General features: G+C 36.6%; 1 protein-coding gene across 1 annotated transcript in view; it reads left to right on the forward strand.

The window, feature by feature from the left end:
• Positions 1–25,308, forward strand: part of CEP350 (centrosomal protein 350) — a 187,644-nt gene that overhangs the window by 24,737 nt on the left and 137,599 nt on the right. Inside the window, exons 8-14 of the mRNA XM_007937637.1 lie at positions 225–338; positions 4,301–4,447; positions 7,105–7,766; positions 9,310–9,431; positions 18,833–19,887; positions 21,192–21,339; positions 23,141–23,298. Coding sequence (XP_007935828.1) covers positions 225–338; positions 4,301–4,447; positions 7,105–7,766; positions 9,310–9,431; positions 18,833–19,887; positions 21,192–21,339; positions 23,141–23,298 — 2,406 coding nt within the window. The remainder of the gene's footprint in view (positions 1–224; positions 339–4,300; positions 4,448–7,104; positions 7,767–9,309; positions 9,432–18,832; positions 19,888–21,191; positions 21,340–23,140; positions 23,299–25,308) is intronic.

Here is a 25,308-nt window from a genome sequence, read left to right on the forward strand (position 1 = left end):
GGAGGGGTCGCTATGAGTCGGGGCCGACTCGACGGCAGATAACAACAACAACAACATAATGGAGTTAATCTTGGTAGTTTGTAATGAGTCATAAAAGTAGCTTAAACAAAGTTTTCTTTCTCACTGTTTAAATCATATAATTTGTACTGATTTTTCCTACAGAGGGGAAGGTGGGTGTGTGGGGGAGTCATCCAGTACCTGCTGTAAATATTTCTGCTTTTCAGATGATAACTCTATAAAAGGAAAACCTGTTGAAAAGAGCAAAGAGAAGAAAGTGGTAAAACCAGTACGAAAAATCCAGAAGGCAACACAGTTATCGAGTCCAGAATGCAAAACAGGTTAGTTAGATTTCTTAATATCATGTCTAGATTAAAATTACATGTTACTGAAATGGCATGTATATGAATACAGTCTGTTACCAAATGTTCTTAGTGTTTGGCACATATAAAAATTCACTGCATTTTAAGTTTCATTTTGTGTGTGTGTGTGTAGGTATGTTTATGTGTGCTTTATTGAGGTATAATTGATATAAAATAAACTGTATACTATTTAGTATATAGTTTGATAAGTTTTCATATATGTATATTCCAGTGAAATGACATCTTTATCATGTGAGTTATATATTCATCACATGTAGTAATGTCTATCACCTCAAAAGGTTTTTTTCTTTCATTGTTATTAATAGAAATAAACTAGAGTAAAGGCAATATTTTTTTTTTTATGTAATGAATTTTTATATGCAGAGGGATTGTTTATGACTGTTACTGTCCCTTTACCTTTTCTCATAAGGGAATAAATGTTGCACAACAGACTGTGACAGTCCAATCTCCCAGTGGTCAGACGCTGAATGGATTAAGACTGGAAGAAAGAGAATTCCCTTGTTCCATAGTGGTTAACATTGGAGGCTGCATCCAGATTGCCAGTTTTCACCACCTAGTTCTGTCATGCCTAGCAGTGTTCCTTTGGTAAATTATGCCTCAGTTTCCCCATATGTAAAATGGGAAAGCAGTAGCACTTATGTCACAGTCTGGTTGTGAGAACTAAGTTAATAACCAAAAGCACCCACTAGGGTGCCTGGCACATGGGAAGCACTCACATGCTAGCCATGATTCCATTAATAATAATCATTATTAATAATACTAACAGATAGCTATTTAATATATCATATGCATGTCAGTGAGTAATGTAGGCCAAGAGGAAGTAGAAAAAGTTGGGAGCTTGCCACTTATGGTTTGAAGACAGTCTGAATTGATCATTCATACATTCATCACATAATTACTTTTGAGGACTTGGTGTGTCTGAGGTACTGCATGATAGAGTGGTAAGCAAGATGGGCACAACATCTGCCCTAGTGGAGCTTATACTCTTGTCCAAAAATAGTTCTAATAGTAGTTGCAGTAAAATGTGGTGAATGCTGTGATAGGGGATATGTAAGGTCTTATGGGAATGAGAACATAAAACAGTTGTGATTGGGCACAGGTTTTTGACCAGGGACTGGATTTTCTGGTCATAGATTAATCAATAAAAACCAAAAAACGCATTGCCATCAAGTTGACTCCGACTTACAATGACCCCATGTGCCAGTACAGTTGTTCCATAGGATTTTCTGAGCTGTATGAGTCGGGTCTGACTTGATGGCACATAACAACAACAACGAATCTTTGTAACAGCACCTTCTTCTGTGGCACTGTTGGGTGGGTCCACACTACCAACCTTTAGGTTAGTAGTCAAGCACAAATCTTTTGTGTTACCTGGGGACCTAGACTGATCAATAGAAAACACAAAAAACCAAACTCACTGCCGTCGAGTCTAAACAACTCATAGCTACCCAAGGGTAGTATCACTACGGATAGTAGATCGCCCAATCCTCCTTCCAAGGAGTGGTTGCTGGACTTGAACTGTCAGCCTTCTGGTTAGCAGTCAAATGCCTTAGGCACTATGCTACCAGAGCTCCTAATCAATAGAATGGCAAGTATATTTTGTGATACCCATTGTTAACCATTCGGACCTCTGGTAGCATAGTGCCTTGCTATATGTAAATACAATGTTAATAGGAATTTTTTCTGGATATAAATGAAACTTAGTATTGTTTTTAATGTGATATTATATAACACTGTTGTTAGGGGCATAATCTGGAATGAAGCACAAGGACCACTGATCATGTATTTATTCAATTTAGTGGTAGGCTGATGTCCACATATCCACTGTGACAGTGACCTAGACAGTCACTGATAGTACTATCAGCAGTTTATCTATAGTGAAAGTCCTCTTTTTCTGTTAATGACTACATGAGATTATTTTAATTAATTAAAATTAGACATTGTCTCAAAATAGAGGTAACTTAAATAGCAACTAATAACATGAACACTGCTTACAAAATGGAAACTATAAATAATAATGGTTGCTTGCTTTTGATTCTGAAAATTAAGTTGAAATTGAAGAGAAGCTTGTCTCTCATTTTGCTTAAGGACATAATTTTTTGTAGATTGAGTGATAGACTTAAAAATCTTTTAATGTTTTAGAGAGATTATTTAAGGCTAAATAACAAAGTAATTTGTTTTTTAAAGTAAACAGCATATGTTTGTAATTCACCTTTCTTTATAATAGGTGTTTCCTATAAAACTTTACTTGTGTTTAATCTTTTAAATAAAGTTCCTTTTTTAAAAACTCTGAATGAAGTGTCTTTTATTATAAATACAATGAAACATTACAGAAAGAACTTGAAAAATAGAAGAAAACACACCACAATAGTGCACCAGTATTTTATGTATTATAGTAGTTTTAAAATCACAGTAATATGTGAATATTATCATTGTATACTTAAAATTTCTTACTTAAATTTTATACTTAAAATTGTATGCTTCAAATCTTTTTCTTATAGCCTCTTTTCTTGAGACGATTTCTGTTGGAATTTAGGATTTCAAACAGCTACACAGTACTCCATTTAGTAGATGCATAGTTTAACTATTCACCATATTTAGGTTATGATCTGGATTTTTCATTCTTCTGGATTTTTTCTGTTAGATTCATTTCTCTTAGTTGAATTTAGGAGCTCTGGTAGCATAGTGCCTAAGGCACTTACTTGACTGCTAACCAGAAGGCTGGCGGTTCAAACCCACCAGCCACTCCTCGGAAGGAAGACTGGGCAATCTACTTCCCTAGTGATACTACGTTGGCAACCCAAGGAGGGATCGCTATGGGTCGGGTCCGACTCCACAGCACATAACAACAACAACAACAACATAGTTTCATTTATTTCATCAAGGGGAATGAATACTTTTGGGGTCTCTGATACAAAATATATAATACTGTCCTTTTTTTAAAAAAAAAACTGAAAACAAAATGTGCTCATTTATATTTCAACGGTGTATATAAGTAGAATGATTTTACTAGCATTGCCTGTTAATGTAAAAATATTTTTTTTCTAAATTAAGTTTAAAGTGCTACTTCATTTTTTTCATTTCTTACATTAGCTTTGTATTTAAACACTTTTTACATACTTACACCATCTTTGTTTTTATAGTTTCTATTTTGTAAGCAGTGTTCATGTTATCAGTTGCTATTTAAGTTACCTCTGTTTTGAGACAATGTCTAATTTTAATTATTGTAATCTAGAACTAGTAAATGAGTTTTTCTGCTGGTAAACAGCTATATTTATTGTAACGTATTTACTCATTTTTAGGAACTTTCATAATCAGTACAGCATTTATAACGTATTAACTATTACATGTTAAAATTTTGATGATATTTCTCTTTTGAATGTCATTGTTTTTATTCATAAAGAGGTAGTAAATACTTTAGGTGTATATCTGTAAATATAATATGAAAGTTCCTGGAATACTATCCCCTTCAGAGGTATTCACTGTTAACTGTTAACTGTTAAATGTGTTTCCTCAGATTTTATTCCCTATACTTCAGTTTAAGTAATTTATTCATTCAAAATGCCAAGTATTGGTAAACTGAACACTTACTATAGTTCAGGTTTTGTTGTTGTTGTTCCATGCCACAATTTTTAGTGTGATACCTTTGCTTTGGAGATTTTGAGGCTTCATTAATAGTTGATTCTTAACTTTAAAAGTGGTTTTCACTTACTTTAAATATATGGTTAAATCATGATTTAAACAAACTGTTGGTTAATTTTAGGAGGTTTAGGGCAAAAAATAAAATAAGATTCTAAACCATTTGGCCTTGGCAGAAGATGAACGTAGGGCTAATTACAAAACCTGTATGGGTGAGTAGCATTATACTTCTTAGAGCTAAAATTTAAGTTTTAAATTCAATGAAATATATATATTTTTAGGTAGTAGTCGTCTGATAAGTACATCTTCTTGGCGAGAAGGACAAAAATTAGTAAAGAAGATCCTGGGACCTGCACCCAGAATGGAACAAAAGGAGCGAAGAACAGTGTCAAGTGACAGAAGTGGAAGAGAAAGAACTGCTAAATCTGGTGAGCAGCTAAAATTAAATTAACATTATAGGGAAAACAAAATTGTGGGGAAAAAGAAATAAACATTGCTTATATAAGTACTTAAACCAAACCCATAGCCATCAGGTTGATTCTGACTGATAGTGAATCTGTAGGACAGAGTGGAATTGCCTCATAGGGTTCCAAGGCTGGTTAAGCGCTCACCTGCTAACTGAAAGGTCAGCAGTTTGAGCCTACCAGCCATTTTGCAGGAGAAATATGTTGGCAGACTGCTTCTGTAAAGATTTACAGCCTTGGAAACCCTGTGGTGCGATTCTACTCTGTCCTGTAGGGTTGCCATGAGTTGGAGTGGACTCAGCGACAGTGGGTCTGTTGTGGTTTTTGGAAATCTTTATGGAAGCAGACTGCCACTTATTTCTCCGATGGAGCAGCTGGTGGGTTTGAACTGCCAACCTTTCAGTTAGCAGCCAAGTGCTTAACCACTGTGCCACCAAGGCGCCTTTCTGTATTAGTACTTAAAAAAGGTGAAAAAGGTACTTTTCAGCATGCTGTTTAAGACTTTTATTTTATATTTGTGAATATAACTCAAAAAAGAAAAAATGTGAAGGAAGATGGGGCAATCTACTTCCATAGTGGTACTGCCTCGGAAACCCAAGGAGGGGTTGCTAGGAATCGGGTCCGTCTCGATGGCACATAACAACAACAATAGGTATTATGGTCATCTTCATTAAGAATTCTGTTTTTGTTATATTAATAACATTTAGCTGACATTATTATGAATATGAAAGTATTATTTTAGTCAAATCATATTAGAATTTTAGAAACCTTGAGAGAATCGAGAATTCTCCTGGTGCAGTGGTTAAAGCATTTGACTGCTAACCAAAACGTTGGTGGTTTACATCTGTCAGCTCCTCTGCGGGAGATGGGGCAATCTGCTTCCATAAAGATTTACAGCTTTGGAAACTGTATGAGACATTTCTATTCTGTCATATAGTGTCACTATGAGTTGGAATTGACTTGATAGTAGTGGATTAGGTTGTTAAGAGAATGAAGTTGATTCTGTCTTATTCCAGCATGTATACATAAAGATGGGCAAATACTCACAAGGTTGGAGGTTTTTTTTTTTTTTGGACAGATTAGAAAACAAGCTCTGAGAGAGAAGTGATTTTTCTCAAGGACATAAGAGTTTGTAGCTGGTAAAATTCTGTCTAGGACCCAGAACTCTGGAGTCTGAACCTTGTCATTGCTTTTCTCTTTTTGAAGTACTTTAGATGTTATTTGAAATAACTAGTTACTTTTCATTAGCATTAGTTTTTAGAAATGAAAGTTTATAAATACCTAAGGCCAGCTTTCCTTTTTACCAGCAAAACTTGCCTCAGTTCATTTGAATTCTGGAATGGATTCAGTAGGAAATGCAATTATAGCTATAATTTGGTAATATAGAGGTCAATATATACTTTGAATTTGCTCCTTTTCATTTTCATCTAGTTTGTAAATAAACTCATGGACATTTTTGGTCATATCAGCAAACATTTAAGTGATAAAATGATATTCTATATATTTAGTTTTTTCTTTCATTTTTTGGAGAGTTCTATGTAGAGACTTTGGATTTATTCATTTATTTAACAGATATTTATTAAGTGCTAACTATGTAACAAGAACTGCTCTAATCTCTAGGGATTTATAATAGACCAAAATCCTTGCCCATATGCAGAAAGCATTCTATAGAAAGGAATGTTAGATACTTTAAATGCCTCTTTTTGAAGTTTGTCCTCTTTCTCTGGAAATAGAATAAAATGCTCAAAATAGCCTTTAGAAACTATTTGAAGTTGTAACATTTGAAGATTTCTTATACAGATTAAAATATCAATGTGATCAGATGACAGGCCAATTTTATTCCTTTCTGTACCAACCAAAAAAACCCCAAAAAAAACCCCAAACTCAATGCTGTTGAGTCAGTTCCAACTCATAGTGACCCCTCCTTGGGTTTCTGAGGCAGTATCACTATGAAAGTAGATTGCCCAACCTTCCTTCCAAGGAGTGGCTGGTGGGTTTGAACCACCAACCTTCTGGTTAGCAGTCAAATACCTTAGGCACTATGCCACCAGAGCTCAGAAAATATAAATCAGATTTTCAGAAATTTTCTGATAAACTCACCTAAATACGGTACCATCTCAAGCAATTGTGAAATGGATTACTGTTGTAGAATTTTCAGAAATATTAGTACTTTCAGTGCACTTACTATGACTTGAATTCGTCATATGCAGACTAGTGTTTGCAGAGCCTTAAAAATCATTATTTTTAAGATTCTTAAGGTATTTTTTCATATTTCCTTAATTCTAATTAGGATGCCTTCTAATAAAGGGTAATTGATTTATTAACAACTTCTTTAGGGGAATAGGGAAGAAGAGAAGTAGTAACATTAAATATGCACATTAGCCATAAGATCTGCCCTTATTTCAGAAATGTTGAAAGATGCAATTTTTTTAAAAAAGGTAAGTAATTTTTCAGAAGATTGAAATTCCTCTCTTATTGTTGAAAAAAGGAACTTTGTTTCTTTTGTAATGTTCTTTAGAAGACTTTAGTCATAGGAGATTTGAATTTAAGATATTTAGTGCAATAAATCTTAGTAATGAATATAGAATTTTAATATATCATTAACAGTTCATACTTTTCAGGGAGTCATATTGGAAGAGCAGAATCTGATCCCAGATTGGATGTTTCATATAGACGTCTTCCTCGAAGTTCAGAACGTTCGAGAAGTAGAGCTCGGTCTGAAAATAATACAAAGAAATTAGCTCCATCTCTACCAGATAATAAACAGGAGGAAGATACCACCTTAAATAAGGACTTTTTACCTGTTGAAATTCGTGGAATTCTTGACGACCTGCAGCTGGATTCTGTAACTGAGACTGCCAGGCAAGAGACTGGAGAGCTACAGAACCAGAAGGTATCAGCACCAGCCCAAGCTCCTAGGAGTCATAGCCCAGTAAAAAGAAAACCTGACAAAGTAACCACTAATGAAGATCCCCCTGTTATTTCCAAAAAGCGCCATTATGATACAGATGAGGTACGACAGTACATTGTTAGACAACAGGAGGAGAGGAAAAGGAAGCAAAATGAAGAGAAGAAGGCTCAAAAGGAGGCCACTGAACAGAAAAATAAGCGATTACAGGAACTTTACCGGAAACAGAAAGAAGCCTTTACTAAAGTAAAAAATGTTGCTCCTTCTGAGCCATCAACAACTAGACGACTACAGGAAACTTATTCCAAATTGTTACTAGAAAAGACCTTGCTTGAAGAGCCATCTCATCAACAGCATGCAACACAGGAAACACAGGTAATAGTAGGGACAGAAATACAAAGGGAAGTAATTCATGACTCGGAGCAGCTTATTTAAAATACTATTTGAAAATTTCTCGTTACTTCTAATATACAGGCAGTGAAAAGTAATGTAGTAAATATGATGGAAAATAAAAGCTGAGTTAATTTCCAAGGGTGATTGTTGCTGATATCTGTTCATCCTGTCATTATTGTGAGTTCTATCCCTGACTAGTTTTCATCATAGTACTGAGCAAAGTTAGAGTATGTAAAGGAAAACTTGGTTTTGTGATCTCTGCTGAAATTACAGAATATCCTAGTTTACTTTGATAATTTTACGAGTATTGCTAATGTTTTTAAGAATAAAATCATTGAGTAATTACCACGTGCCACTTACCATTAGGCTTGTTATTGTTAGGTGCCATCAGGTTGGCTCCGACTCACAGAGACCCTATGTACAACAAAATGAAACACTGCCCGGTCTTGGACCGGCCTCTCAATCCTTGCTGTGCCTGAGCCCATTGTTGTAGCTACCATGTCAGTCCACCTCATTGAGGGGCTTCCTCTTTTTCGCTAGCCCTCCACTTTACCAAGCATGATACCCTTCTCCAGGGAATAATCCTGTTTGACAATGTGAGCATACTATGTGAGATGGAGTCAGGCCATTCTGGCTTCCAAGGAGCATTCCGGCTGCACTTCTTCCAGGCCAGATTTGTTAGTTCTTTTAGCAGTCCCTGTTACTTTCAGTGTTCGTTGCCAACACTGCAACTCAAAAGCATCAACTCTTTTTCAGTATTCCTTCTTCATTGTCCAGCTCTCGCATGTATATGAGGCAATTGAAATACCATGGTGTGGGTCAGGTGCGCCTTAGTCTTCAATGAGACATCTTTGCTCTTCAGCACTTTAAAGAGGTCTTTTGCAGCAGATTTGCCCAGTGCAATATGATGTCTGATTACTCGACTGCTACTTCCATTGGCATAGATTTTGGAACCAATTTTGTAATGTGAAATCTTTGACAACTTCAGTCTTTTCTCTGTTTATCATGATGCTGCTTTTTGGTCCAGTTGTGAAGATTTTTGTTTTCTTTATGTTGAAGTGTAATCCATACTGCAGACTGTAGTCTTTGATCTTCATCAGTAAGTTCTTCGAGTCACCTTCACTCTCAGCAAGCAAGGTTGTGTCATCTACATATCACAGGTTGTTAATGAGTCTTCCTGCAATCCAGTTAGGCTTAAGCTTCAGTAAATCCTCACATCCCTGAGAAAGGTGGGTACTACTATTATCTTCATTTATCAGGTGAAAGTGAGACTTAGAAAGGTTGTTATTTCTCTAGATTACATAGTTAGTGTTAGCAGCCCTTGCTGTATTTCAGAGGCAGTTTTATAATTAATTCTAATGGCTGTTTTTAAGGCAAGCTAAATTTGAATCGGTTTTATTTGAGGAAAAAGATCCAACATTTTAGAATCATTGTAAAGCTGAAGTGACTTAATGTTTATTTTATGTGTTCCCTGAATATATCTTTGTGATGAGAGTCAGATAAATTTGATGTCTTTTTCTCTTAGGCCAGACCAGGGTATCAGCCATCTGGAGAATCCGACAAAGAAAACAAAGTGCAGGAACGTCCCCCAAGTGCATCTTCCAGTAGTGACATGTCTCTGTCTGAACCTCCACAGCCTCTTACAAGGTAAAAAGGGGAGAATGAAAGATGACTTAAGATTCTTTCTTCCCATCAAATTTATTGTGTTGTTGTTAGCTGTTGTTGAGTCAACTCTGACTCATGGCAGCCTTGTATGCAACAGAACAAAACATTGCCTGGTCCTGCGTCATCTCAAAATCTCCAGCATGTTCAAGTTCATTGCTGTGACTGTGGTGCCAATTCATCTTACTGAGGGTCTCCTGTGCCCTCTCTGGCCCTCTGCTTCACCAAACATGATGCCTTCCTCTAGTGATTCATCTCCTGATGAAGTATACAAAGCAGGCGAGTCACGTTTTGTTGTGCTCCGTAAGGTTTTCATTGGGTTATTTGTGGAAGTAGATTACCAAGCCTTTCTTCCTAATCTGTCTTGGTCTAGAAGCTCCACTGAAACCTGTCCACCATGAGTGACTCTGCTAGTATTTGAAATACTGGTAGTATAGCCTTATGGTAATATGCAAGTCACCACAGGATGACACACTGACAGACAGGTGGTAGAGATTTAGTATTGTGATCTTAAAATACTCGAATTTTGTTGATTGACCTTTGGTGTGAGTGAGGGCAAAAAGAGGTTTACTTATAAATTATTAATATCTTCTGATAGATACATTAGTATGGTGTATAACTGTACTTATCCTCTGCCCTCCTCTACTTGTATAAGTTTGACCTGTCCCTCAATGTCCAGTGTAAATTTCAGTTCCTCTGAAGATTACCTATAGTTGTAAGCATTCTTGCCCTCTCTGAACTAAACACCCAGTAATAGTTTATTAGAGGAATTAATCACAGTGAAATTAATATTTTAATGTATTTGTGGTGAATAATTTAAAAAGATATTTATATATCCATTACTATTCAAAATTTCTTTATAAGACTCCCAGTTTCTCCATCTTACCTTCCATATTTGGGTAGACATGTGAACTTATAAAGAAAGACTAAGAAATGATTTGATTTACTTTCATATTGTGGACTGTAGAAGATTTTATCTTAAATTTTTAAAAAATGTTTTTTGTTGGTATAATGTTTGTGATAAAGTAAAAAAAAAAAAACTATTGGATAACGAAAGTCAAGATCATTTTGAGGTTGTTGTTAGATGCCATTGAGTCAGCTAGTGAACAGTACAAGAGAACAACAGAACAAAACACTGCCCGTTCTTGCGCCATTCTTGCAGCAACAGTTGTTGCTGTGCTTGAGCCAATCATTGCAGCCAGTGTATCAGGCCATCTTGTTGAGAATCTTCCCCTTTTTTGCTGACCCTCTGCTTTACCAAGCATGATACCCTTCTCCAGGGACTCGTCATTTCTGACAGTATGACCAAAGAATGTGAGATGAAGTCTGGCCATTTTTGCTTCTAAGGAGCATTCTAGTTACAACTTCTTCCAAGAAAGATTTGTTCATTCTTTTGGCAGTACGTGGTATTTTCAGTATTCTTTGCCAATAACACAATTCAAATGCATCAGTTCTTCATTGTCCAGCTTTCACATGCATATAAGGTAATTGAAAATACCATGGCTTGGGTCAGGTGCTGTGTTTTGATTCTCTTGTGCTGTTCTAACAAAAAATAGCACAAATGTAATGGCTTGAACAAATGGATTTATTCTCTTATAGTTTTGGAGGCTAGAAGACCGAGTTCAAAGTGCCAGGTCTGGGAGCTGGGTGAAGGTCCCTTGACCTTGGGCTTCAGCTCTGCATCTTGCTCCTGGCCCACTGAAGCTGGAGGCTTTTCTTAACTCAAACAGCTATTGGCTGCTGAGGCTCACAAACCCAAGGTCGACAAATAAAATGACACGGTCCCGAAATTATCAAGCAACATGGCAGGCCACTAGTTCAAGTCCAGAAACAGTCTCAAGATCAGCAAACAACATGGCAGGCCCCTGAGGTGATGACTTGACCAAATGCAGCATTCAGATTTGCCAAAAAGCTCAGAGACCTTTCTCAAAGTGTCTTCTTATATATTGGAAACAGACCACGTCCCTAAGACCGCTATTCAGCTGCTCATAATAGATTCTACCATGGAGTTACTTACTGGTCTCATCATGGGGGAATCACTGTATCCAGCTGCCCAGCCACTAAACCAGATCCAGCCCAGTTGACACATAACCTTAACCTTAGTCTTCACAGTGACGTCTTTGCTCTTTAACACTTCAGAGTCTTTTGCAATAAAACATTTGATTTCTTGACTGCTGCTTCCATGTTGATTTTGGCTCCAAGTAAAATAAAATCCCTGACAACTTTAGTCTTCTCTCCATTTATCATGATGTTGTTTATTGGTCCAGTTGTGAGGATTTTTGCTTTCTTTATATTGAGTTGTAATCCATCCTGAAGACTGTGGTTTTGATCTTCATCAGCAAGTGCTTTAAGTTTTCTTGGCTTTCAGTAAACAAGGTTGTATCATCTGCGTATTGTAAGTTTTTAAGGAGTCTTTCTCCATTTCTGATGCCACATTCTTCTTCATATAGTCCAGCTTCTTGGATTATTTGCTCAGCAACAGATTGAATAAGTATGGGGAAAGGTTGAAACCCTGACACATACCTTTTCTGATTTTAAACCATGCAGTATCCCCTTCTGTTTTGATGATTGCCACTTGGTCTATGTACAAGTTCCTCATAAGCATAATTAAATGTTCTGGAATTCCTGTTCTTCACAATTTTTATCCGTAATTATTATGATCTACATAGTTAAATGCTTTTGCATAGTTGATAAAACACAGGTAAACATCTTTCTGTTATTTTCTGCTTTTAGCCATCTGACATCCACAGTGATATCCCTCTTTCTGTGCCCTTTTCTGAATATTGAGTTTCTGGCAGTTTCTTGTCAATATACTGCTGTGATTGTTTTTGGATTATTTTTAGCAAAATTTTACTTGCACGTGATATCGTTTGATAATTTCCACATTCCATTCGATCATCTTTCTTTGGAATGGGCACTGTGGTAGTTATGTTTGTGTGTCAATTTGGCTGGGCCTGGTTGAGTGGCTGGGCAGCTGGTCGTAGTTATTCCCCATGATGAGGCTGCCAGTCAACTCCATGGTAGGATCTACTACAAGCAGCTGAGGAGCTGCTTTTAGGTATGTGGTCTGCTTCCTGTATATAAGGAGAAGTTTTGAGAATGGTCTCTAGCCTATGGCACGCTTGGACCCTGCATGTAGTCGTGTCATTGCTCAGCAGCCTGCCTATGCTCTGCCGATCTTGGTACTTACAATGGACTTAAGTTAATGGCCTGCCGTGTGGTTTGGTAACATCAGGATTGTGCCTTTTTACTTGTCAACCTTGGGGCTTCTCAGCCTCAGCAGCCAGCAGCTGCCTGAGTGAAGAAACGCCTCTAGCTCCAGTGAGCCAGGAGCAGGAGGCAGAGCTGGACCCCAAGGTTGAGGGGCTTTCACCCAGCCCCTAGAGCCTGGCACTTTGAACTTGAACTTAAAGCCTCCAAACTGTAAGAGAATAAACTCCCGTTTGTTAAGGCCATCCCATATGTGGTATATTCTTGTCAGAGCAGTACTAGGTAACCAGAACAGGAACAAATACGGATCTCTTCAAGTTAGTAGGCCAGGTAGCTGTCTTCCAAATTTCTTGGCATAAACAAATGAGCACCTCCAGCACTGCATCTGTTTGTTGAAACATCTCCATGGGTATTCTGTCAATTCCTGGAGCTTTGTTTTTTGCCAGTGCCTTCCGTGCAATTTGAACTTCTTCCTTCATTGCTGTCAGTTCTTCATCATATCCTACCTCTTGAATGTCTGAATTCTTTTGGTATAGCGACTTTCTGCATTCCTTCCATCTTCTTTTGATGCCTCCTGCATCGTTCAATATTTTGCCCATAGAATCCTTCAGTATTGCAACTCGAGGCTTAAATATTTTCTTCAGTTTTTTCAGCTTGAGAAATGCTGAGTATATTCTTCCTTTTTGGTTTTCTGATTTCAGGTCTTTGTACATACACTTCATTGTAATACTTTGTTTTGTGTTCTTGAGCTGCACTTTGAAATCTTCTGTTCAACTCTTTATTTCATCATTTCTTCCATTTGCTTTAGCTACTCTTTGTTCAAGAGCAATTTTCAGAGTCCCTTCTGTTACCCATTTTGTTCTTTTCCTCCTTTCCTGTCTTTTTAATGACCTTTTGCTTTCTTCATGTATGATGTTCTTTACGTCATCCCACAACTTGCCTGGTCATTGGTGCTCACTGTGTCAAATCTGTTTTTCAGATGGTCTCTAAATTCAGATGAAATATAATCAAGGTTGTATTCTGGCTTTTGTGGACTTGTTTTAATTTTCTTCAGCTTCAACTTGAGCTTGCATGTGAGTAGTTGATGGTCTGCTCTATAGTCAGCTTCTGGCCGTGTTCTCATTGATGATATTGAGCTTCTCTGTCATCTCTTTTCATAGATGTAGTTGATTTGATATCAGTGTATTTGATCTAGTAAGGTCCACATATATAGTTGCCATTTATGTTGTTGAAAAGGTATTTGCAAGGAATAAGTCATTGGTCTTGCAAAATTCTGTCATGTAACTCTAACATGATTTCTTTCACCCTTTGATGATGATTGTGACACCATTGCTTTTCAATTTGTTACTGTCAGTGTAGTAGACCATATGATTTTCTGATTCAAAATGGCAAAAACCAGTCCATTTCAGCTCACTAATGTCTAGGATATCAATCTTTATGTGTTCCATTTCATTTTTGACAACTTCCAATTATCTTGGATTCATATTTCATATAGTCCATATTCTGATTATTAATGAATGTTTGCCACTCTTTGTCATTTTGAATCATGTGACATCAGGAAATGAACATCCTAAAAGCTTTACTCCATCCATATCATTAAAGTATTCACCATATTTATTCACTTTGTATGTGGAGCAAATAATTCGAGAAGCTGGATTTTGTGAAGAAGAACATTGCATTAGGATTGGAGGAAGACTCATTAACAGCCTGTGAAATGCAGATAACACAACTTTGCTTGCTGAAAGTGAGGATGATTTAAAACACTTACTGATGAAGATTAAAGACTATAGTCTGCAGTGTGGATTATACCTCAATGTAAAGAAAACAGAAATCCTCACAACTGAGCCAATAAACAACATCATGATAAATGGAGAAAAGATTGATGTTGTCAAAGACTTCATATTATTTGGTTCTATAATCAACACCAATGGAAGCAGCAGTTAAGACATCAGACGATGGATATATTGCATTGGGCAAATCATCTGCAAAAGACCTTTCAAGTGCTGCAGATCAAAAATGTCTCCTTCAAGACTAAGGTGTGCCTAATCCAAGCCATGGTATTTTCAATTGCCTCTTATGCATGTGAGAGCTGGACAATGAATAAGGAAGACTGAAGAAGAGTTAATGCTTTTGAGTTGTGGTGCTGGCAAAGAATGCTGAGAGTACATGTACTGCTAAAAGAACTAACAAATCTGCCCTGGAAGAAGTGCAATCAGAATGGTCCTTGGAAGCGAGAATGGCAAACCTTCGTCTCACCTACTTTGGTCATGTTGTCAGAAGGAACCATTCTGTATAGAAGGATATCATGCTTGGTAAAGGGGAGGGTCAATAAAGGAAGGGGAGGCCCTCAACAAAATGGATTGAAATAGTGGCTACACTGATGGGCTCAGGTATAGCAGGGATCATGAGGCTGGCACAGGACGGGGCAGTGTTCCGTTCTGTTGTACATAGGGTCACTGTGAGTCGGAGATGACTCGACAGCACCTAACAACAGTAACAGCTACTTTGAGGAGGCAGCTCTTTCCCAGTCATATTTTGCGTGCCTTCCATCCTAAGGGGCTCATCTTCTGGCACTATATCAGAAAATATTTTAGGGCTGTTCAGAAATTTTCCAGTAATATATCAAACAGTGTTTCACTGCTATTCATAAGGTTTTCACTGGCCAGTTCTTTCAGAAGTGGATGGCCCCATTTTTCTTCTGAATCTATCTTAGTCTGGAAGCTCTGCTGAAACCGATCCACCATAGGTGACCCTGCTGGTGTTTGAAATAGTGGTGGCATATCTTCCAGCCTCACAGCAACATGCAAGCCACCACAGTATGACAAACTTGACAGACAAGTCATGGATTTTGATATTACATGTTTATAAATTGTGCTTTGCAATTACCATTTGGGTACAGAGAAAGATTTTGAAAGTCTTTTGAGAATGCACAAATAGAAATGAAATCACCTTCCAATTTTGGGTTAGTACACATGATCCTCTTTGAGCCACCCTTCTCCCCTTAAGAAGATATTGATAAAAATAATGAACATTTATCTAGTGCTCTTTAGGTCCCAGGTACTGATCTAAGTACTTTGTATGTATTATTTTATTCTAATTGAATCCTTATTATTCCTTGAATTGAAGAGCCCTGGTGGTGCAACTGTTAAGTGCTTGGCTGCTAACCAAAAGTTTGGTGGTTCAAACCCACCAGCAGCTCTGCACTCTCCTTCCATAAAGATTGCAGCCTAGAAAAAAACTCTTTGGGGCAGTTTACTCTGGCACATGTGGTTCCTATGAGTTGTAAATGACTCAACAGCACCCGATAACAACACTTCTTGAGTTAAGCACTATTCCTGTTTTACAGAAAGGGTAACACATGTCTAGAATTTAAGTAACTTTCTCAAAGGTCAAAATGTTAGTGATGGAGGCAATTAGACTCCTGAAACCTTTGCTTTTAAATCATTATACAGACTGTCTTCCAGTAAGTGAACTGTTTTATATGATTTATTTAAGGTTATAAACACATATCAACCTTTAAGCATAAATAAAATTAAGAAATTTTTGAATTAGAATACGTTTAGGTAGGGTGATCCTCTCCAGTTCATCTCAGCCCATCACTGTTGGTAGATAGTACTCTGCTAGCATCAAGTTTTCCATTTTTACCTTTTTATGAATTTCCTCCTACCTCTAAGCAAGTTACCCAATTTAAAAAACCAAACCAAACCCAAATCTATTACTAGGCCTTACAACCTTGCACTACTCTTTTAATATCAAACTTCTTTGACTTGTCATTGACGTTATATCTTCTATACCAAAAAACCAAACTCAGCACTGTCAAGTCGATTCTGACTCATTAGCAACCCCTCCCTGGGTTTCTGAGGCAGTAGGTATCTCTGTGGAGGTAGATTGCCCAGTCTTCCTTCCGAGGAGTGGCTGGTAGGCTTGAACTTCAGCTTCTGGTTAGCAGTCAAATGCCTTAGGCACTATGCCACCGACCAGCAGACTTAATTGCTCCCTTACCTGTGCCCTACTGCATTTTATTTATCTTTGTTTTGGAACTTAGGACATTGTATTTTAGTTATTTGTTTAACACTCTTACCATCCCTGCAAGATAAGGAGATTTTGAAGAGTATGAATTAAATTTTGACTCCATTAAGTCTTTACATCTTTGTCTTCTCTTATCTGGTAGCTCTGGTAGCATAGTGGCTAAGACACTTGCCTGCTAACCAGACGACTGGCGGTTCAAACCCACCAGCCACTCCTCGGAAGGAAGGTTGGGCAATCCTACTTCCGTAGTGATACTGCCTTGGAAACCCAAGGAGGGGTCGCTATGAGTCAGGTATGACTCGACGGCACATAACAACAACAACAACAATCTTCCTACCAGGAATCCCTAGGTGTTGCAAATGGGTTAAGTGCTTGAGTACCAGCTGAAAGTTTATAGTTCAAACCCACTTGGCAGACAGGATTGGTGATCTGCTTCTGAAAGATCACAGAAAACCCTATGAAGCAGTTCTACTCTGCATATTTGGGCCAACATGAGTCAGAAGTGACTCAACGGCAGTTAACAGCAACAGTCCTTCCTGCCATTGGCATAGTGCCTGCTGCATTGCTGGCATTTGAAATACATGAATATAAAGCTGTTCGGATTTTTACATGTCACTATCTGTAACTTTCTTTTTATTACTATTACTACCAAGATAGTTTAGCCCTAATCACTTCATACATGTGAGGTGACTGTATAACAAATATATTGCATTTGTTATAGCCTATATTCTATGATATAAAATCTGTATTCTAGTCGTCTTCTTTCATTTCATTATTCTTAGCAGCCCTTCAATATAAAAGACTGCATACATACATAACTTTCCAAACAAACCTTGGATGACACGCTTTTTAATTTTCTTAAAACCCTGTTACCTTCCTTTAGATGATTTTTAAAAATCCATTTCCCATCCTGTTTTGTCCTAAGGTTGCAGGTTTTCCAAATAATGTTGAGTCATAATTTGGTCTTCTGTTGAGTTAGCCAGACTTCCCAGCTTTCTGTCATCTCCAAATTTGATGAAACATGTCTTTATGTCATCATCAAAAAACTGATGGACAAGCTTGAGGACAAAACCTCATGTTTTTTCATTTAAGGGTCTTAATAGTTTGCATCAGTCTTTATTCTCTCTTTATGTTCATAATCTGGAAACACATGTGAATATACACAGTGGTAGCTAGGATATCTTTATTCTGTGTATCTTTATTCTGTGTCTGTACTTTACAGACATGCTGCTTTGTATTATATATTCATAGTCTTGATAATCACAGTTTAGCATTTAATTGTTTGATTGTTAATTTTTTTAGAAGTTCTAATACCTAATTGTTTTAGTATGTACCTTGTTAAATATAAATGTTCAACATTAGTAAATAATTATTGATTAGAATAATCTATATTATGTCTACAGTAATATTTAAAATGTTAAACATTCTCTTTTATATAATACTACTTTTAAAGGAAAGGATAGAGCCAATTGTGTAAAGAATTTTGTGTGCAGAGTTTTAAGGATTTTAATGATTTGTCCTTTTTTTAAAAAAATTTTTGCAGTGTTCTCTCCCTTCCCTTTCCACCCCTGGTAACCAACAAAGAAACCTTTCCTTGACTTTTTACAATAATGAACTAATACAATATTTGTTCTTCTGTGATTGACTTATTTCACTCACCATAATGTCCTCCAAGTTCATCCACATTATGCGGTGTTTTGCAGACTCTATGTTGTTCTTTAGTGTTGTATAGTACCCATTGTGTATATGTACCATATTTTGCTTACCCATTCTTCTGTGGATGGTAGATTTTAATGATTTGTCTTAAATTTATAGTTTAAAGGATAAGATGTCTTAGTTGAAGAAAGTAGTTTGCAAAGCAGTGTATAAGTTAAAATCATTTTTTGTGAAAACAGTACCACCAAAACATCATGTACACAGACGATATTTGGAAGGATATAATTTTAAGTAAAATATTAATAGTGGCTCTTTCTGGTTGTTCATTTTATGAGTGGTCTTTATCTTCTTTATTCTTGTCTTCTGTCCTTTATTTCCCTCCCAATGAGTATGTATTATGCTTATAATCAGAAAAAAAAATTGTTTATAAAAATGCTGGCTTAGTTATGAGTTACTGTGTTAACTGACATATTTTGACTTCTCATTTCCAGAAGAGACTTGATGGAACCTACATGGATGCAGCCTGACAAATTGAGCCCACGAATCCACCATTCTCAGCCACAGCCCCTTGTTGGAACAGCTGGAAGTTTACTCTCCCATCTCTTGAGTCTAGAGCATGCAGGAATTTTGAATAAGGATTTTGAATCCATTTTACCAACCAGGAAGAATCATAATATGGCTTCAGGGCCATTAACACCTCAAACTCATCTGACCTCACCAGCTGCTCATCCAGATGCCTTGCTAAAACCTAGTGCCAGCCAATATAAGAGTAAACTGGATCGTATTGAAGCCTTGAAAGCAACAGCTGCTTCTTTGTCCAGCAAGATTGAAAGTGAAGCCAAGAAATTAGCTGGGGCCAATATTAACTATGGGTCAGTATGGAACACTGAATGTGATGTGCAGCAAGCATCCCAAGAAGATGGACATTGGACCAAGACTATAAGTCCACCTGTGAAAGAGGATACTGAAGATGTTTTCTCTGCTCGAATTCAAAAGATGCTAGGAACTTGTGTATCTCATGCAACCTTTGATGATGACCTTCCTGGTGTAGGCAACCTTAGTGAATATAAAAAGCTGCCCGAGATGATCAGACCTCATAGTGCCATATCAAGCTTTAGAATGAGATCCCCTGGTCCCAAACCAGAAGGACTACTGGCACAATTGTGTAAGAGGCAGGCTGACTCCTCTAGCTCTGATATACAAGCCTGTTCTCAAGATAAAGCCAAAATGTCTCTTGGTTCTAGTGCAGATTCAATCAGTGAAGGACCACTTCTCAGTGAGGGGAGTCTCTCTGAAGAGGAGGGAACCCAAGACGGGCGGCCCCTTTTGAAGGTAGCAGAAATCTTAAAAGAAAAGGAATTCTGTGCTGGAGAAAGAAATACTTATGAACCTATCAAAGAGTTTCAGAAGGAGGCTGAAAAATTCTTGCCACTTTTTGGGCACATAGGTGGTACACAAAGCAAAGGACCATGGGAAGAATTAGCAAAGGGAAGTCCACATAGTGTCATTAATATTTTTACAAAATCGTATCAGTTATATGGAAAAGGTGAGAAGAATGTACACCTAAATATATAATTTCATTGTTCATTGCAAGGATAATGGAGAGTTTTGATGTCCATATTAGTCATCTTCTGAGTTATCTGAAATCTTCAACTGGAGTATTAGTAATTTAATTTAAAAATTTATTTTTTCAGTTACTGTCATAAAACAGTAGTTGACTGGTAGTTGTAAAAAAAAGTTGTAATTGATGTAATTTAGAGAAATGCATGCATAACGTTCAGGAATGGTGTAAAGTATTTAGAGGTTTTCAAGGTTTTCTGTGACCATAGTTAACGTATTTAAATAGAAAATGAGTATATTTCTGAATTCAGTAATTTGTAAATTAGAGGGAATATGTGGTCAAGAATTGAGAGGGGTGACTGTAGTAACATTTCTACTTTGGAAACAATTGTATTACTGTTCGTCAAAATTAATTTTAACATAGTTACGTAGCTTGATAGTTGGGTCCTGAAACAATAACTTTTAAAATTCCCCTTTATCCCTGACATCTTATAGCACAACTTTCCTTTTCTATGATGAATTAGATTTCTTTAAGTTCCTTTCTCTGTTCTTCCTGCAATAGATTGACTCTACCCATCTTATACTAACATAACCTTAGAATTTTCAAGTTGGAGGGAGTTAGGCTGAGCCTGAAGTCAGCTATTAATACTATAGTTTTCTACTTCCACCCTACATAGTGGACACATTATTTGACAAGCTCATTTCATCTGTTCATCTTCTGCTCAGTTGGGTAACACATTGCCTTTTCCTAGAACTTGTATTTCAGTGTTTCTTTATGATTTTGGGCTGACCTATATATGCTATTTTGTTTAGCCATTTATTTCTTTAGGTGGTAATTTTAAGGTAGGCTTTAATTTCTTTTGATGAAAGCAAAATGTATAATTAACACCTTTTTTTCCTTAAGAAAATTGGATTTATTCTCAAATTTTGTTAGATTTTCATTAATATTTTATAGTCATACTGACATATTTAGGGATGAAATGATACCTTATGTGGGATTTGCTTCAGAATAATGGCAGGGTGGAGAGAGGCAGGAAATGAGAGGGTAGAAGTTTTAGTTGAAACTAGGTTGGTCATGTATTGATAACTAGTAAAGCTGAGTGATGGGTGCATTGGGTTCATTATGTTGTTTCTCTACTTTCATGTAGTTTGAAAATTTCTCTAATTAAAAAAAACATAGCATTGTTACATATTAAGGTAAAAAACATTCATAAGTCAATGCTATTAATCTCCATGTTGTGGAATGCTTTATAGGTATATAAACCATATTTCATTTGTTACTTTTGGCAGGGTTTGAAGACAAATTGGAAAGAGGAGTATCAGCATTGCACCCTTTGAATACCATCACAACCCCTCTAAGTGTGTCATATGAAGATGACTTTGTCTCCTCTCCAGGGAGTGGGACTTTGACTGACAAAAAATCAGCTCTTGAGCCTACGTAAGAATGTATTGGCAATATGGAGTAAAATGTGACGAATGAGAAAAATGTATAAATGAAAACCCTATTCTGAACATTAGTCAAATTTTACTTAACAGTATATATGAAGCCTTTGTATAATGGTTAAAAAGCAAAGCTTTGAATCTAGACTGAGTTTGATTCCTGCCTCTCTTGTTTTATTAGTTGTTTGCTTTTGGGCATGTTACCTAGCCTTCCTGTTTCCTTCTATGTAAAATGGAGAAAATAATAGTCTCACAGAATTTTTATGAGTATTCAGTGAAGCACAAAGTACTTACAGAACAGGAACTGGCACATAGTAAAGTTGTAGCGAAATTCAGGCAATCAATCTGTAAATCGCCAATACATGATAACATTGGGAAACTTACATTGTACACAAATATAAGTAGCTTAAGAAGTGGTTTTCCGTGATTAAACTGAGGAAGATTAGATAGATCCTTGACTCCACTATCCCACATAATCAATTAAAAATTTTTTGTAATCAGGAAAACATCTAAAATTTTTCAAAACTAACAGTAGTTATAATGATGATAACAGCCAATATCTATCGAGCACTTAATGTATAAGGTACTGAGAGGACTGAAGGCCCTTACCTATGTTAACTTAATTCTTAAAATAGCCTGATGTGGTAATTATTGTTACTACCAATTTAGGGAGGAAACTGAAGCACAGAAGTTAAGTTACTTATATAAAGTCACATAATAAGTGAATCAAACTTTGAAGGGAAAATTTTCTCCCTAAATTTTGTTACTCTATAATTTAATCTGCAAACATTCATACTTGATGTGGTTTTCTTCATATACCACAAATTGTAATGCACATAAAATGATGAGATGATCTTATAAAAATTAGTGAAATCTAATTGTTCTAATATAATAGGTATCGTTGAAGTATCCCTTTTAATTTTGAGTTCTAAATAAATCATTAAAGTTTTAAATCAGAACTTTTGGTTTTAATTGTGGTGACATCTAATATTACCTATCAATTTGCATTGTATTTTCAGGTTGCATGCAATTGAGCAAATTAAAGTATTGTTCTCTATTAGATTATCAGGGGAAAATAGTTATATAAAGTTACAAACCTACGTAAAAGTTTTGCAGTATCCAACATTATATATTTTTCTCTTAAGTATCTGAAATATTTATTTTTATTAGTTTCACTTTAGTAAACAACTCACTCAGTAGTAAACTGAGCCATTGGGAATAGTTCAGACTTTTTGTTGTTAATTGCCATCAAGTCAGTTCTGACTTAAAGCGACCCTATGTGTGTAGGGAGGAGCTCTCGTAGCATAGTGGCTAAGACACTTGCCTGCTAACCAGGCAGCTGGCGGTTCAAACCCACCAGCCACTCCTCAGAAGGAAGGTTGGGCAATCCTACTCCCGTAGTGATACTGCCTCGGAAACCCAAGGAGGGGTAGCTATGAGTTGGGTTTGACTCGACGGCACATAACAAAAACAACAACAACATGTGTGTAGGGTAGTACTGCTCCATAGGGTTTTCAAAACTGGGCCTCTTGGAAGCAGATTGCCAGGCTTTCCTTTTGAGGTGCCTCTGGGTGAGTTTGAATCACCAACTTACCAGCTAGTAGTTGAGTACTCGCCACCCTGGGACTTCAGGCTTAATGGTAGTAAGAAAATAAATAAGAAAAGTAGAAGGCATTCTTGGTTAGTTATATTCTCTTAGTGATTAAATAAATTTTTGTGTATGTATTATTTTAACTGTGTTGTAAAATTTCTTTCTTTAACCACTATTACTTACTCTTTGACAGTACTGGTGGTAGCAGTTTAGGCAATCAAGGGGAACATTCTAGTAGAAAGTCTGCCTGTGATCTTTCCTCTGTGGATATTAACTCCCAGCATTCATCGGGGGCCCATTCTGCTGCATCATCTTGTTCATCTACTTCTTCTAAAGGGAAGAAGGGAAAAAAAGAAAAGATAGAACGTAAGTGGAATTCTACATGGGAACTTTTTTCTCTTACCAGTGATACTGTGGTGGTATAAAGTTGTGATTTGATTTCATAAGAAGTTACATGAAATTCTATATGATAATTTAATTAGATGTCACATTTATTATTAAAAAAATACTTTTGATATATATGTATTTTTTCTTAGTATAAAAGCAATATATTTGTATTGATAAAATATTAAGAATTAACAAACAGTTGTACAAGAAATTTAAATTGTTGATCCTTCAGCTCAGACATAAGCACTGTTAACATTTTTGGTATCTATTTTTTCAGTATATACTTAGAACTACAAATACATACAATTTTATTTTAAAAATATAGAAATGTAAATCATAATTCTTTATAACTCCATTTTTTTATTTAATAGTATACTGTGTATATCTCTGGGTCATTAAGTACAATGCTCAAATTTTCTTATCTATAAATAGAAATAATAATAGATACTTCATATGGTAATTTTGAAGCTTAAATTAATAGAGATAATGTGTACATCGCAGTACTTAGCACAGTAACTGGCTCCATGGCAATAGTAAATATTGTTGAGTGATTGAGATAACCTTCAGTCCCCTCAGTTTTAATCCTGGCTGTAATTTTCTCTATAGACCTGGAGGTAAGTTAGTGGATTTAGGAGTTTTCCCCTAAATACTTTATACCAATCCTCCCACCCCTGGTAACCAACAAAGAAAATTTCCTTCAATAGATAAACATTTCCTTAACTTTTACAATAACGGAATACAATATTTGTCCTTTTGTGATTGACTTATTTCACTCAGCATAATGTCCTCCAAGTTCATCCACATTATGCGGTGTTTTGCAGATTCTACATTCTTTAGCGTTGCATAGTGTTCTATTGTGCGTATGTACCATAGTTTGGTTATCCATTCCTCAGTTGATGGACGTCTAGGTTGTTTCCATATTTTGGCTATTGTAAATAGTGCTGCGATGAACATGGGCGTGCATATATCTGTTCTTGTCATGGCTCTCACTTCTTTAGGGTATATACCTAGTAATGGAATGGCTGGGCCAAATGAATCAAAGGCATCTTAAACTCACAGGATGGCCTCTCGTTAGGGAATACTTTTGTTTCCAAAATAGTTTTTTCTAATTTTAAAAAACCCTGATTATTGAGTTTAAAAAAAAAAAAAGAAGAAGAAGAAGAAAAAGAAGAAGGGAGATGTGGCAGAGATAGAGAAATTGAAATACAGAAAACCATATTTAAAATAAAAAAAATCACCTGTAGTCTCTCCACCTAGAGGTAACCAGTACTAACAATTTTAGTATGAGTATTTTCAGACAATTTTTCGGCGTATGTAAACAGGAAATTTTCCATGTATGGAATCACATTTATATGCTGTTTTGTTCCATTAATAAGCTATAGATACCTTTCCTTGTCAGTAAGTGTCTGCATTGCCCTTTTCAAAAAGGGTGTGACAGCGGCATCTAACCTCTTCTGACTTCACAAGGGAGAAGAAGTATCAAAATCAGTAGCCCAAGGCTGATTCTATGAGGTGCAGGTCAGACATGTTGCCACCTCCAACCTTTTTTTGCTAATTCTGACATCAGCTGTCCCTCCCGACAGCACTCTGCTTCTCTGCTGTGTTCAATAATTTGTTGTAGTGGCCACACAGAACTCACAGATAATACTCATGATTATAATGTTTATTGAAGAAGTAAAAACTAATAATTCAGGATCAGAAACCATTCAGGATACATTTCTTCAGTCAGGACAGCTTCTTCTCAACTGTGCCACAAGCATCTTTTCTCTAACCTCAGCCTCTGCGCTGCTTAGGCCAGTGTGACAGAACTCTTTTACCGTTGCAAATAGATACACAGAGAAGCACCCCATTCCACTAGCAAGCCTTCTTTCTGAAGGTACTCAGCTTTCTCTGTGGGCTGGGAAAACTGCTCTGTCTCATGCTAGTCTCTTGGTTCTGCTGCTGCTATTACTGTGCTGCTGCTTCTTGCCTTCTCAGCTCAGGGATCTC

This window comes from Orycteropus afer, unplaced genomic scaffold (assembly GCF_000298275.1).
Source record: "Orycteropus afer afer isolate SDZICR_OR568_19922 unplaced genomic scaffold, OryAfe1.0 scaffold00043, whole genome shotgun sequence".
In the NCBI taxonomy this organism is placed as follows: Eukaryota; Metazoa; Chordata; class Mammalia; order Tubulidentata; family Orycteropodidae; genus Orycteropus; species Orycteropus afer.